Source organism: Ciconia boyciana, chromosome 10 (assembly GCF_034638445.1).
Source record: "Ciconia boyciana chromosome 10, ASM3463844v1, whole genome shotgun sequence".
Lineage (NCBI taxonomy): Eukaryota > Metazoa > Chordata > Aves > Ciconiiformes > Ciconiidae > Ciconia > Ciconia boyciana.
The window spans coordinates 7,543,481-7,559,431 of record NC_132943.1 but is presented as its reverse complement, the minus strand read 5'-3'; the positions used below and the strand labels follow the sequence as shown (position 1 = coordinate 7,559,431).

The 15,951-nt window shown below is 40.1% G+C and overlaps 1 protein-coding gene across 10 annotated transcripts in view; it reads left to right on the top strand.

Moving 5' to 3' along the window:
• THSD7B (thrombospondin type 1 domain containing 7B) overlaps positions 1-15,951 on the top strand; it is a 336,629-nt gene that overhangs the window by 139,743 nt on the left and 180,935 nt on the right. For 9 of the 10 annotated variants that reach the window (XR_012044320.1, XR_012044319.1, XR_012044318.1 and 6 more), the window contains exons 7-8: positions 9,934-10,089; positions 11,786-11,983. The exons of the other annotated variant lie outside the window; for it this stretch is intronic. Coding sequence is in view for 6 of the 9 variants with exons in the window: in XM_072874424.1 (XP_072730525.1) it covers positions 9,934-10,089; positions 11,786-11,983 (354 nt within the window). In the remaining 3 variants the exon portion in view is untranslated. The remainder of the gene's footprint in view (positions 1-9,933; positions 10,090-11,785; positions 11,984-15,951) is intronic. 10 annotated transcript variants of the gene reach the window in all.

Genomic DNA, 15,951 nt, shown 5'->3' with positions numbered 1-15,951 from the left:
CCAAGAGGTGACCTAACTAAGAAATCCCTGTCTTGATCCAAGTGAAGTTATGTATTTTTTAGGCCTTAAGGAGGAAGTCCATACTTTTAACATGGGTGATGAGTATTTGGAGGCAGAAGGTCTTCCCATCTTTGAAGTCCTTTCTAATATTCTTGCATCCTGAGACTCTTACATCTAGACGAAGCTGGCAGGGAACACTTGGTAAATGTGTGAAACATTGTGTCATTCAGATACCTGTATTTGTGTGTATGTAGGTAAGCCGATGTATAGGCACCTAGATTAAGAGACTGCGCCATTTTTAATGTTAGCTCTTCTGTCCAAGGAATCCACATCTCTGTTCAGTTGTTAGGCTTTTGTTAATTTAGACTGAACTTTAGCTTTAAACAGATTCTTGTGTTTTTTCTTTAAGTATCTCATTGAATTTTAACACATTTAAATTTATAATGCTTAATTTTCACAGAGAGGTGGCCATCTAATCCTTCAAGTTTATCATTATTCTTTTGATATCCCAAGATGGAAGCAGCAAATCTACATGTGTGAAATGATGTTGCATTTAAGGAGGAGACAAATTTTGCACAAAAAGTAGTGTAGAATATGCAAGTGAGCTACCTATGGTACAGCTCCGATGTGCCCTTTCTGCCCTTCATCTCTGGATACGCCCTGATGCCTGTGCCTGGACGTCCCATGTCTGGAACAAACTGTAGACACGGTGGTGGTTACCCTTCTTCATACCTCTTTTTTAATGTAAACCTGTTCACTTGTATGGAAGCTCTTTTACATAAAGCAGAAATGCAGATCCTCAACTTATTTTTCAAAGCCAGACACTGCTAATGTGGGACACACATATTTTCTTCTCTTTTGTAAGTTTTTGGATTGAGATAAGATTTTTGTGACTGTTGATTTTATAAAATGTTATCTATCTGAAATGTGTTTTCCCACAGTAACTTTTTCTCACAATAAATTTTAATTAATCTGGGCAAGCATCACTGACTAACAATCTCCAGAGTACCAACAAAAAAGAGATTTGGTAAAAGTATGGAAGAATATTAGGCAATGATCAGTTTATGAAATCTCTCCTTGTTTGGCAATACAACTCTCCTCTCAATCACAATAAATAAGTCCAATAATATGGGAATTAAAATTCCTCTTAGAGTCTGAGAATGGTGTCTGTGTTAGGTTCAAACAGTTAATAAGCATGTGAGGTTCCTAAGTTTAATCTTCTTCCTCAGGAATTTTTCGCCTTCTCTCCTGAAGGCCAGGGAGTATCCCTTTGTTTTCTAATTAAAATTTGCTTTTTGGATTTATCTGGAGACTACAGCTCTTTATCAGTAGTCTGGGCGATGGCATCCTTTATAAAATTCTCCAGAAGCATCTCCTCTCTTCTCTGAACTAGTTACCTACTGTCCCTAGTGACTAGGATTGCTGTTCTCTCCATATTTTCTGTAGCTTTCTAACTAGGGATCTGCCTGCCCTGTCATTCTTTCGTAAAATTTGTGCCTTATATATCTTGACGTTTTTTCTTTTTTACTTGTTTGAATGAGATCCAATTTACCTCTCACTTTCAGAATTTTCTTATAATGTTTTTTGGAACCTGTCTGCTTAAGTTTTAATTATAGGACTGAAAAGACCTTTGTGAAATGCTGTTCCTCCTTCAATCTTCTTTATTGTTTACCCAGCATAGTAAACTTGGCTAATAAAATGTATCTCGTATTACCATCTCACCAGCAAATCACTGCAGTTTCCTATCTTCTTAATCTTCGTTATTTTCCAGCTGAAAATCCACATTAAATTGTCATACCTGTACAAGGTTCTAAAGTTTTGTTTACAATTTTTTTGCTTAATGAGTGTCTCCATCATATTTATCTCCATATATTCATTTTTATTTGATCTTGGATTTCAATAGCATGTATGTGAGGTAGTTATGCCTTCGTTATTCTTAGATTCCTTTTGGTGTTACCCTGCAAAACTATTTCTTACAGAAGTCTTTATTACTTTCATACCCTGTCATGGTTTAACCCCAGCTGGCAACTAAGCCCCGCACAGCCGCTCGCTCACTCCTCCCCGGTGGCATGCAGGAGAGAATCGGATAAGTAGAAGTGAGAAAACTCGTGGGTTGAGATAAAGACAGTTTAATAGGGAAAGCAAAAGCTGCGCACGCAAGCAAAGCAAAACAAGGAATTCCTTCACTCCTTCCCATGGGCAGGCAGGTGCTCAGCCATCTCCAGGAAAGCAGGGCTCCAGCACGCGTAACGGTGACTTGGGAAGACAAACGCCACCACTCCAAACGTCCCCCCCTTCCTTCTTCTTCCCCAGCTGTATATGCTGAGCATGACGCCGTATGGTATGGAATAGCCCTTTGGGCAGTTGGGGTCAGCTGTCCCGGCTGTGCCCCCTCCCAGCTCCTTGTGCCCCCCAGCCCACTCGCTGGTGGGGTGGGGTGAGGAGCAGCAAAGGCCCTGACTGTGTGTCAGCCCTGCTCAGCAATAACTAAAACATTCCTGGGTTATCAACACTGTTTCCAGCACAAATCCAAAACAGAGCCCCATACGAGCTGCTATGGAAGAAATTAACTCTATCCCACCCAAAATGAGCACGTACACCTCTTTCCTTTGAGAGATATTCAGCCCTCACCTGTTAGTAGACATAATTTCTTGACTTACTTATTCCAATGTAGTTCGCCAGCCTATACCCATTTTTGCTTTATTTTTAGGATGCAATTCCACCTGGTTCATCTTGCATCAGATTTTTTTATAAACTTGTGTGTCACCAGCTGTAGCAGCAAAAACTCCTTTAGTCTGTTTACAATTCAAGACTTAGTAAATACTCAAGTACTTTTTCAGGTCTAACGGTTACTTTCTGATCCATCCCTGTGAGTATTCCCTTATGTATTTTTGTCTTACAAGGCACTTTACTGACAGAATCCCCAAATGGTCTGAAAGCGAAAGTATTCCCCTGCACTTTCATCTAAGTCCTACTTATATGAGTCTCAAAATGATAATTTTATGGCCTTTATCCTTTCTTGTTTTCCACAAAATATTGAGCTTTCTTCCTGCTTCTGATAAACAAAAATGTTTAATCCTTTCTTACCTGATGAGTGAACTTTTCAGACTATTCTTAATTCCCATATGGGACATGTTTCAGCACTGTATTTTATTTTCCAGAAATTAGTGCCTCTTTGGAGTTGCACAGAGATGAATTTGAGGACTGCTTTCATTCATATCTTGTATTATTCTGTATTTATTCTCATCCCTTTCTTTCTGCCCTTCTGTCTTTTTTAGCCCTAAAATATGCATTTTTGCCTTCTTTGCTCTGTACGCTCTGTTTCCTAATGAGGAATTTTTTTCCCTGCAAGTTCTTTGTTCTGCTCTGAATCATGATCTTCCAATGCGTGTCTGCGGGGGGATTAGTGTTTCAAATTGGTACATGTGGCATCTGTTCAATAAACTATGGAAGTAGTTTCAGGAAGAGAAGAATATCAGCGAAGAGTCTTATTTGAAGGTGCCACCGTCCCCTGGGGTGCTACCTGTCTTGTAAGCCACCAGGTCCGGCTCTTTAGAAACAGTACGTTGGTTGCGCAGGTTGTTGTCATTTATGGCTGTTACCATCCTGCGTATTTGTTGGGAACAGACTGCGTTGATGGAGATAAGCTGCCCGTAGGAGCTGGCGCAGGATATGCACTGGTGGGATGAATATGAACCCTGTGTGGAGTACGAGCCCTATATTAAGTGCACACTGGTTTGTTTTTTGTTTGGTTTTTTTTTTCCAATTTATGCTGGTGAAGCTGCAGGAATGAGAAGATTGATTTACTCTACGGAAATTAGAATTTAGGGACTTTGATGTTTAAATCCTGTTGTTCTTGTCTGGTTTATGAAATTGAAAAGGAATAGGTTAGAATATATTGGCAATAAGAAAACTTGACTAGGACCATAAGGGGGAGAGAACTGATGGTCAGCAGTGGTGTGAAAAAAGCTTTGTTCGACTGGCTTGTGGTACAGCAACAGGAGCATCCAGCCTGGGGCTTAGTTGACCTGGATCACAGAAACCATGTTCTCAGGTAGAAGAACCCCCCCCAGGGATCCCTCTCATCACAAACTAGTTATTTATCATTGGGATGACCGAGCTGGCTTGAAAAGATGAGAAATACACCTCTGAAGTGTAAAATATATTCAGGCAAGTCTGCATCAGATTTATATTGCTGGGATGCCGAGTTATTGATCTGTAAGCTCACCAAATGCTGGGCAGAATTTACGAGATACAACTCGCATAATGGAAAAATAAATATGTAACAGCTGGCTTCTTTAGGGGAAACCCTTTAGAAGCAAGAGAGGAAATGATTTTATTCAGATTGTTGCGGTGCTTGACAGTAGTGTTTCAATGTGTATTTCAAAAATTTTAGTTTGAATCCATTAGGGAAAAAACCATTTTCCCTAATGTCTTTTAGAGGTGTAGTATTTTCCGTTCTTTCATGTCTAGAAACTAATTAAAGTAAAATGAAGAGAATAATGTATAAAAAGACTCCGACAGTGAAAGAAGTGTGCCTTCTAAAAGGTGCCTTATAAAGAATATACTTTCCTTTATCAACAAGCTATTTGATATGACCATGAAATATGTATCTCTTTATAAATACTTTTATATATATCTGACTTTGGTATGCAGCAAATGATATGCTGCCCAGTCAGTTCACCTGAGGCACTAGGTTTTAGTTCAGGGTTTTATCTTTGAAAGCTAAGATTTTAATAGTGTTTGTATTTTTGTCATTATTTCCTGCCACTGGAACTGGATTAATTTTATTCAAAACAGTGACGGTTTGCTCTGAGTAATTTTGTCCCGTTGTTGTTATGAGGACGGGGAGCTGCATTGTGTTCAAACAATAATGGTGAGACAGATGAAAAAACAAAAGGATTTGTATGTACGAGGCTACACCACAAGCTGGGACACTGGGGAGAGATAACAAAGCCGATGGTGGCTGGGCCGGCCCTGGAACAGGAGACGTCCGAGGTAAACCAAGCTTGTGAACTTGGACCAGCTCTGTGTGGAGCAGCCCTGCTGCTTTCAGGATCCGGGCTGGCACGGCCATGCCATGAGTGGGCCAGCTTAGCGTGTCACTAGCCTAGCTTTTGGCCACCTGTGCCACATCCCAGTGTCATAGCCACATCCATCGTGGTGCTCTTCTCATGGTACCAGGACTCCTGCAGTGATGCGGTGTTCACAGAACAGGTTTCTGCTCCTTGGTGCTCCTTCCTGTTGAACGAACGCTGAACTGAGCGACGGGCAAAGTTCACGCTCTTACGAGGCTTTCATGAAGTCTATCCCCACCTTTGGGTTTTCTTCCTTGTTTTCCTTGTGGCTTCTCTCACCCTCTCTGGCTGTTTGTCCCAGGGCTTTCCAGCATCTGGTGGCCTTTTCTGGATAACAGCCAACAAGGCTCAAACATCCCGGAGCTCAAATCTGAGGCTGAAATCTGTACAAATTCTGCTGTAGTGAAACACCACAATATCCCGGCTGGGATCAGGATCCCGTTGTACAGCAGAGGATATGGAGACAGGGAAACTTTTTATTCCATGGAGTGCTAATAGTCTGTGTCACTTTAATAAAATTGCGAGGATCTTTATTGTTCTGAAATACATTAAACCATTGTTGCTCTTGGCAATCCGCTATTAACCCTCTTTCATGCTGTGATTAGCCTTCTATTCATACTTTGTTTCTTGTCTATTAAATAGATTTTAATTGAAAATAGGACTTCAACTTTGTGCCTTGTGGCTTCAAAACTAATTGATTCTTCTTAAAAGCATAAAGGCATCCTTTCCATCAGGCATGGGGTGCATTAGGCTTTTTAATGGAGGCATGCACTGGGCTAGGGTTGGTGCTGTTTCCAGGCTAGTTAAATTACATTCACCACTTCTCCTTTGTCAAATCTTTTGGTTTTGCTAGCAAAAAGCAAGTCTTTCAGGTTAGAGAAATTACTTACAAATGTTGTGCTGGTTTATCCCTATTATGTTATACACATGTAGGTGTGTTCATAACACAACTCATTCCCTTGTGATTTTCTCAAGTAATTTCCCTTCATATCTTTGGTTTGTAAGTCCTGGCAAAGGCAGTAAGAACTTTTACAAAGATATGCCATCCCTTTCTTGTAGCCTGGCAATCATTAATTTGGCTTAGTTTTGCCAAAAGATACGGTAAACATCTGGATTTATTGCCCTGAGAATTGAGTATTAGCTAAAATATGGCTGCACCAGTATATAAGAGACAGTCCTGATATTCTTTACTTGTATTCCAGATATGTTAGTGATATTTAGAAATGTCTCATTTAGGTGTTAATATCAGAAATATTTGGTTTTTTCAGTGTAAAAGGGAAATGAAGTTAAGGTCCAGGAAAAAAAGTGTTATTTAGCTCCTGAGGAGCTGAAAAACTAAATTTGAAAGGAATCAGTGCAACCAAAATGCCGTCCTATACGTTTCTCTCTCTGTCTGGCCATGAATGCTTTTTAACATAGTGTTGGTATGCATGCCTGCAAGTATGTGTCCGTATGACTATATTCACAGTTAATTTATTTATTGGTTTAAAATTACGTTATGGAAATAATCATATCAGAGCTGATTTCCTTTTCCACTCTTCCTCCAAATCACTACCTCAGTAAAAATATATAGGGAAACAAGATACTTTAGAACCCAATTTGTTATCTCCTGCTGGTAGCAATAACCTGAAAATAACAGCAAATAGTAAAATTCAAACTTGAGGCAGACGCTGGTGCTGGGAACAGCTGTAGTCGCATTTATAAAGGATAGATCCAATATAACAGCTATAGAAATGTGCAATGTTTCAGAGGCTCCCAGATTAGTACTTGATTGCTTTTTCAAGTTTGTTCTGTAGATTGGGAAGAACACGGGATTTTAAAAGGTACAAACAAGCGTAATAAATAAGCTGCTACTTGAATCAGAGATTCCTCCTCTCACCCTTCTCTTCCGTGGCTTCTGTCTTTCCCCTTCCCCCCAAAAAGTGGCTAATATTTTTCCAAAGAAAATAATTACACAAAAAGCACGTTTTCCTATATGAATGTAGGAAAATGCCATTACAAAGTCAATTATTGAGCAGAATCAGAAGGCTGTCTGGTACATGAAGACAGTCCTAGCAGCGGTGTTCATTTATCATAGGCATAATGGTTTTTTTCCTGAACAGGGCATCACCAGCCAGGCTATCTGCGCCTCTTTGGAGGCTGGCGTGTGTGAGAATTTTGGCATTTAAAAGATTGTCGGAAAAACCCCCACCTTATAGTTCATAAAAACAAACAGACAAACAAGGTATTTATTAGGATATGAAAGAATAGCAATAGAAAATCACATCAAGCTTTCAAATAAAACTGATGGAAATCAACTGATGGAAATCAACTGATGGAAATCAGAGTTGTCAATCAAATGGCTGAGGAAGGGATGAAACTCTTTTATAGAGGACCCCATCGGTCCATCCGGTCACTCTGGCTATCGTGCTAGAAAATGTGGCTCTTTATACCCACATGGTTTTGGAAAAGGATGCTATTGTATATGCATTTATTAATGCAGCTTGTTTCTTTTTGTTCTTGTCTTATTCCTGAGGACTTTCACTGGAGGATTGTAGTCAGTGTAGAGTGAGTATAAACTGGCACAGACCTAGAATACATTTGGATATTTGCTTAGAATAGTCTGTGTATTTTCTGATTTACATTTTACAGAATATATAGAATTACTTAAGGAAGTGGGTAAACAAGCAGTCTTATTCTAGTGACAAGTAGGATGTTGGTCCTGGTAAAAGAGTTCCCAGTGCTGGAATTAAATAGGGCATCAGCCCGAGGGAGGAAGAGGAGCAGGAAAGTGGTTGGCAGGGAGAGGAAGGCAGGGTTTTCCTCCAAAATAGGAAGGAGTCTTCCATGAGTCTGGGATGGCTGGTAGGCTCAGCCTACCAACAAAAACCTGCCCCTTTAACTTTTTGTAATCAATTTTTCTTGTTTTTCTTTATCCAAACAATTTAATATACCCTCGGCACCACTGGTTGTAGCTGGTTAGTTTTCAAGGCAGGAGAACCAACCTGCTTTATGTAGTGACTTCCACATACAGATAGTTAAATTGCAATACAGAAACAATCTAAAAATCAGTGAGGGGGAAAGAGCCATTGCTAACTATGATGCCTTGAGTTACAGCAGAGTAGGACTGGACTTTATTCCTTGGGTTGACCATAGGCACTCAAATTTATTTCCTTTCATTTCTTCAAGTGGACTGTCCAAAAATGATACAGCTTTGCAACGCTTGATGCTGAAAGGCAGGTTAAGCCCTGCATGAGACTTCTTGGTAAAATAAATACTCTTATCCTTAAAACTCTAATATTTATCTCATTCTGTCTGTCATTTCACTTGCAAGGTCTCTAGAAAAGTTCTGTTTATGTTAGCATTCAAGTGAATTGAATTTATGCCACCTTATTGTAATCTCTAAATGAACATGTCAAAGGCCTTACAGTGTCTCAGAAATCATTCAGAAAATGGTCTTTTTTACTAACATATTATGTTTCAGCTTAGAATTAAATCACATCTGTTGTTTAATCCTGTTATTTTGATGAGCTGGAATCATAAGCACTGATATTGCTCTTAAGTTTCAGCTTCAGGATGTGCAAATCAAAATTTATTGGGATTTTGAGCACTGAGGTCTTGTGTTTAAAAAAAAAAAGTTGTGTTTTTCTTCAAATGGTTCGTTTTAAAGAAAATGGTAGAATATCAGAAAAAGAAAAGATTGCTCATACATTGGGCATATTTTTATGAATTCTTTTCAAGTCAATTCCATGCATGGAAGCAAAGAAAAATAGACATTGAAAATAAAAATGAGAGTAAAGCAAACTCAGTAGCTATAAAAATTAATGAAATCTTGGTAATACCATGGCAGAGTAAACTCAAACAAGCCTTTGCCTTTTGAAAGACTGCTTTGATATTGATTTATCTAAAGAAACAGCCAAATTTAGCCCATAATGTAATTAAGATGCAATATCAGATAATGACTCAGAAGACAGATTTAAGAGTCTTTCCCCTTCTTTTCCTTCCTCCCTCTGCCCCAAATAAAAACGTGAGAGAAATTAATTGAAACTAGAAATCTCTTATGATAAATGAAAATACAAAGGGAATCAGCTTTCCAAATTTATTGTCAGGATTAACAAAACTGGTACTTTGGCAGAGTTTGGGGTTGGCTCATCTCATAGATGAAGAAGTTTGGAGATCCATGCCTGTCGCGGGTGCAGCAATTCAAGTAAATGTCTTGCCTCCCAGGCAGGAAAGATGCTTTCTGCATATGTCTGTGTAGAAGAAACCGAGAGCTCTGCTCAATTTTATTGACAGTAGATGAAGAAAATTCACAGAATCTTACAGGTTGGAAAAGACCTTTAAGATCATCAAGTCCAACCAATTCAAAGGTCTGGATCCTGCAACTGTAAGGTAGAGGTGGCAGTGCCCCTGAAGGGGATGGGTATGGGGAGATTCCCCTGCGCTCAGGCTTTTGTCACCTGCCTCTGCCTGGCTCCCTGTTGCAGCGTGAGCTTTTTGGATTTCCTCCTTACACGCCTTTCTCTTCAGTACGGCGTAGAGACGTCTCCTTGGCTATAAATGCGGGGGATTAGATTCCAGTTTGTTGCTCCAGTGTTGTAGAAAATCAGCACTGAATTTATTATTAAGGCACCTGCTTACCATTAAGCATTGTCTTAATTGGCCTGCTGAATATGGATGATTTAGATAAAACTTTATGTGCCTTGCTGAACAGAGGATTAACTTCTTGCTCTGGGAGATAAGACCCTAAAAAAGTACTGGGTTTCCGTACATTCGGGAAAGCTGAGGTCAGCAGTAAACTTCGGAGCTCTGTGCGTTGGTCAGGGCAAAGTTACAACCCTGCTTTTCTTTTTTCCTTTCTTTTTTTTCCTTTCAGTGACTAGACCAGTTGATGGGAAGCTATGCCTGGGTCCTGCTCCCTCCGCCTCCCAGCTGTGTAACCTGCCGTGCCCGTCGGCGTGCGTGGTGTCTGCCTGGTCGGCGTGGGGCCCCTGCCTGCCCGAGAGCTGCCAGGACCGCCAGGGAAGAAGAGGTCATGGCTGCTTTTATATATCGCTTGCAGCATTGGGGGATCTAAAGCGAGTAATGGAATATTATGATAAGATTGCAGAAGCAGTGGTGTCAAATTCTACATTGGGAGCTTAATGTATTTTTTTTTTTTTTAAATTAATCTGAAATAGGATGAAGCTCTTAGATGTGCGTACAGGAGTGGAATATGACCTTTAAAAGCTTTTTGCAGTTATTCTTGGGAGAACAAAAAAAAAAAAAAAGAGATACGATTTTCAGCCTGATTCAGATCCTTTTATCCTGCACTGAACCTGTAGAAAAGGAGGATTTCTTGGGATGGCAGCCGCAGACCTCCATAGTGCCAGGCTGTCCCTCTCTGATCCCCTCGGAAGTCCTGCTGCGTGCCTGGATTCACGGGCAATGCTTGGGTGAGGTTGGAAGGTGTCAGGACTGAGGTGTATCCCACATCTTGGAGTTAGGCTGGCTCGAGAGATTGTTCTCATTGTTCTGGGTTTGGTTTAAATTCCTGGAAGAGTATGCAAATATAATTTAACTCCCCTGGATCTTAGTTGACTAGCGTACACGTTTGTTGCTGCAACACTTTGAGATTCATTGCAGAGCCTTTCCTAAGGCTCTAAGCTGAAAAGCTGACTGTTGTAGTTCATGTCAGGGAATGAGTATTATTGTTCGGAAATTACACTTTTCTGAAAACAGCATAAGTTTTTGAAGAGATTGGAGCTGGTCAGAATTTTTCAAATTAAAAAAGAAATAATAAAAAATATATGGTTAAATATAAGGATTTGCAAAACCATTTCATTTTTAAATTGTTTTGATTTATTTCTTTTTACTGGTTTGAGAACTGTGGAAGTTTGGTCTGTTATATTCTCTGGAATGTTTTATTTCTCATTTTCTTTTCTGCTTCATGGCCAAGGCATTTCCATGTGGCCTCCACTAATGCTGTATACTTGGCCCTTGTCTGAGATTGTGTAGGAAAGATCACTGTGTATTTTTTCCTGCCTTTCTTAGAATTCTGTGTCATTCATATAACAAAACATGCTGAAAGATACTTGCGTATTAGTTCTGCATTTTATATAGCAACATGACTTTTGGTTTTATTCAGAAGGAGGTAGATTATGTAATCGATTCTTTCATTATTTCTGTCACCTTTTTCTTCCACTTTACATTTCAGTCTTCCAATTTAATAGGATGTCATTTCAAAGAGGTCTGATATGCATTATGTATCAGAAATCCTTACACCTTCATAAAGCAGAATACTAATTTCTTAGTAAACTGCTCTGCTGTATCTCAAAACAAGTCTTTTCATTAGTGGATTCCCAGGCATATAGATGTCCTTTATATCTTCAATTCCTTGACTGTTTCTCTCTTTTTATCTTAATGTTGTTATTACATTCATATACGCATCAGTGGCAAATTCCTATATTTGGACATGTGTATTTCTGTCTAATTTTGATGAGAGGGAAAAAGAAATGTGAAAAATGTGGTCTGTTGGTATTCTTTACACGCTATTAGATTTTGCATGCCTGGACTGTGGGCGCATACAGCCAAGTGCCGTCCCAATCAATTCAGTTTGTAAGTGTTGTGCTCTTGTTTGTCTTTATATCACCCAGTTTCAGATGCCCTGTATAGTCCTCTTACTACTAGATTATTGGTATAAATATTTTTTTGCTGTTGTCCAGTTAATTCAGTTTCTCTTTTTGCAGGCTTTAGAATGAGACAAAGGCAAGTGATTGTGGATCCGGTAGGCACCCTGGCAGGTTGTCCTCATTTAATTGAATCTATTCTTTGTGAAGACCCAGTGTGTTATGAGTGGATCGTTTCAGAAGGAATATGTGTGGCTGACCATGGAAAATGTGGACCTGGAAGCCGCATGCTGAAAGCCGTATGCAAGAACAAGAAAGGTGCGTAATGGTAGCATCTTAAAAGCCCCATGGTTTTCGTGCCTCCTTCTAAAATGGCATTCTGCTGCAGAGCAATTGCAATTATTTACAATAGCTCCTTACTGAATTTTTATGAAACTTGCAGATTCTTGAGTTGACTATTGTGCTTACGAAAGCCTAGTGCTGATACTACCTGGGATTTTGCTTAGAGCCTTCTATTCTATTTTATCCTAAAGCAGATGGCTTACCAGTACAGGTCATCTGTTGTCACTGCTGGCCTTATCACTGCAAAAGTGGGATACCAATGGCCTGGTTCTCCCTAGAATCGTTTTCTTTGCACATCTTGTACTAAAGTAGGGCTGTCACTGAGGCCAGCAGCACTATGGGCATTCACAAAATTAATCTGGCCCCTAGCATTTCTTCTATCCTCACTTTTTAGTGTGTGGTCTGAATGTTTATCTTGTTACGATAACCCTCTTACAATCATGAGAAGGGATGCTCGGCTGTGCTGCCAAAATTAATACAAGGATTAGATGTAAATGAAATGATCGTACTAAGTAATACTTTACTTGGCAGCAGTTTGAGACCTGCAGTGTGTTCAGTTTACAACTTGTTAATAATGAATAAGTACATTTTTATATGACGTTTACAAACAACCAGCAAGAGCTTTTTTCTTGTGCATGGTTTGAACCTCAGCCAAAAGTTTCATTTCTTGATAAGGTCAGTGTTGTCAGATCTTTAGATTCAATTACATGGAGCACGATTTTGCAGTCCTTAGTCACAGTGAGACTGTGCTATCATCTCAAAAGTGGCAAAATTGTGGAACTTTAGAGCCTGATATTATATCTGAAATGGAGAATTCTTCTTTTACGTGGTGGTCAGACTGATCACAGGAAACAATTTCAAGTCGATAACAAGAGGGGTTAATCGGCACGTGGTTAAAAATAGTGTGTCATTTACGAGGCATTAGAATCTGACAGAATAAAATGATGGCTGCTTTGTCTGAAGAGCACAGATCCTCCTGAAATACATTAAAAATATATGTGATTTTCTTGTAAGTTTGTGAAAATGGGGCAAAAAAAATATATTCAACTGTTATAAAACAACATAGCTAGAATATACTGGAGAGCAGAGAGCTGTCTCTGAATTTGGTCTGAGTGGTCTCTTCTGATGTGTGATCGTAACTGTAGGTCCGGTCCTGCAGCGATGTGTGCCGATGGAGTCTTGTATTGCTGAGGAGCACCATGTACTTCACACTGGTAAAACTGTGCCAACATCCATTTTTATGCTCCAACTTGCGACTTGGAAGGAAAGCATATAACATGGCAGATGCTCATTGATCTCTGATCAAACTGTTCTCTGTGGCTATGATCCTTAAGAAACCATGCCTTTGAAGTGTCTCTTCTTCACTTAATTGTTCAACAAGATATTGGAAGTCTCTCAGTACTCTTTTCCACTTCAATTACTCTGTGCGTATTCTAATGACAAAAAAAAAATAATTAAAGTTGGGACATTCTTCCTGCCCCGCCACCCCGAGGCAAACGTTGTCACTAGACGTGATCGTTGTCCAGGTCTAATTGAGAAGGTTTCACAAGGAAATATCCAGATCATTAGGCAGATGAGAAGCACTAGTTAATACTAGTTTTAAAATTTTCTGAATTTTTGATCCAGTAGGATAGGACTGGCGGAGTCCTTAAACTCAAAGTTGAAAAAAAAAAGTCAATTTGTTTCTTCTTCTGTCAATCCAGTAATATTAGTTGCTTTGTTTGTAACCTTTTTTCCTTCTGTAATGTTCTCTTAACTAGATTCCCATTGCAGTAAGTGGTGTATTTTCTTGGATAAAAGCTGGAGTAAGTGGCAGAGTTGCATAAAGTGTTTTGCCTGGAATAGTTGGTAGTGGGAAGCCAGTAGGGAGTCGTATGAAACTGAGAGATGTATCAATTACAGGTGAAATAACATGAGGCCTATACTAATGCATAGCATTATACAGTTCAACATTCTGTGCAAGTAACTACTCTGCTGAAAGCATTTAGGGTAGCTGCATTTTGTGCTGGTATTTTCATTTACTTAAGCATCTTTTGTAGAATTCAGCTGCATATCCTGATATCCAGTCTTTTATCCAGGCATTCTGTCATCCGTGTCTGGCATTGTTGCTCAGTATTCCTGCTGAATGCCTAAAGGGATAAAAAATACGTTTTTTTGGACCCCGTTAAATGACAAAATCCAGTGTATCATCATCTTAACAACAGTTCATTTGGGCCTGGAGTATGTTGATTAGAGTACTTCGGGTCTTCTGTGTATCCCTGCCTGCAAGATGTTTGCATTTTCTTACAAATGCTAGACGTTTTGGCATGGTGCTCTCCTCCTCTTGCTGCAGCGTGGTGGTTCACTTCCCTTTAGGAGTTAGAAGCAGCTGATCTGTCAGTCCCGAGTGTGTCAGCCATACTGCAGAGGGGCTCGGCATCATAGCTTCTTGCCCTTGCCCATCTTCTCCTCTCCCTCCATCCACAGCGTGGCTGAACCCGTGTCCCTCGCTAGCCCGTGCTCTGCTGTGTGATGCTGGGCTGTTGCATACTGCTCTCCACAGCTCAGAGACCTGAGGCCTTTTTCATGAGGAGACTGTTTTTTCCTTTGCCAAAAATGAGCTTTAATGACATCGACTGCAGTGGGAGGGAACTGGCCATGTTTTTCAGTCCTCTCTCCCACGGCAGAGGACTTTGCTCCTGCCGACAGAGCCTGTGGGATCCCGTTGGCCTAAACTTCCCTCCAGCAAGGTGGAGCTTGGAGGTGCATATTTGTCTCCGATATATGTTGATGAACAGTGGGTGAAGTTAACAAGGCGTTAGCCCTTCTCTGTCCCACGTGTGGTCGCCCCAGTGTCTGTCTCCCATGCCACGTCTCTTGCACGCTCGTGGTACCAGCCCATGCCGTGAGAGGGGGTTGGGAGGAACCTGTTTGGGAGGTGAACAGGGAGCAGTGGCTACCTAACCTCTTTCTCCAACTGAAACCTCACCTTCGGAGTCCCTTGTAGTGTCCTTTCTTTCCATTTTAAAAAGCCACCCCTTCTGGTGAGAAGATTTTGTGGTACTGACCTAGGTAACAACCTGCTGCTGGCCTGACCTGGAGCTTGAACAACTGAGGAGCAAGTCACACGTGGGTCTAACTCTGGTTTGCAGGGTTTCTCTGAAGACTTCCCTGTCAAAGCAGTAGCTCTTTGTAAGGGCTTGTTTGAATTTCAGTGATGTAGCACTCTTACTTCCGCTTGGTCTAGAGGTACAAAAATTACTTTTTGTTTCTTAAATAGGTTAATGTAAGGGGTCCATAATGAAGGGGCCTCCATCGGGCACATACTATTTACAACATTTTTTCATGGATTAGCTGGAGTCTGTAGTTCGTGATTTGCAGGAGTTGGCATAGATGAGGAGGAATGAGAAGACCGTAATCAGCTCATTACTTCGTCATTGTTAGGTGTCTGTCTCCTCCCACCTAGTAGTGTCTCTAATCTCTGTTAATAAGTTATTGAACATGCATATGATGCTTGCGAGAAACTCTTAGTGTCTGGTCCATATCCCTCGAGTGCGCCTCTTCTGTAGCATCAGAAGACAGTAGTGTAAGAAATCAAATGAAATTAAATAATGTGTAGAAATGCAATGAAGTAATGCATAGAATGAGAAAAGATCTATATTGCATGCTTCTTCCAACAGAATTTTTCAGCGAAGTGTTTTTTATTTAGCTAGTGAAGGACAATGGATACTTTTGGGGAAGTCTGTGAAGCCAAAAGAATAGTACAGGAAAATGGATGATGATACATCATCAGGAAAATTGGATTATGTAACTGTATCATTGGGTACATGGATCTGTAATTCAGATCAAAGAACTTATCTGAAAACTCTTTTCTTATATGCACAGACAACCCAAGAATTATTTGTGATTTTTCTCACAGTTGTTGTTTTAGGTTGTTCAACAAGGAATTGAATAATCTGTTTGTA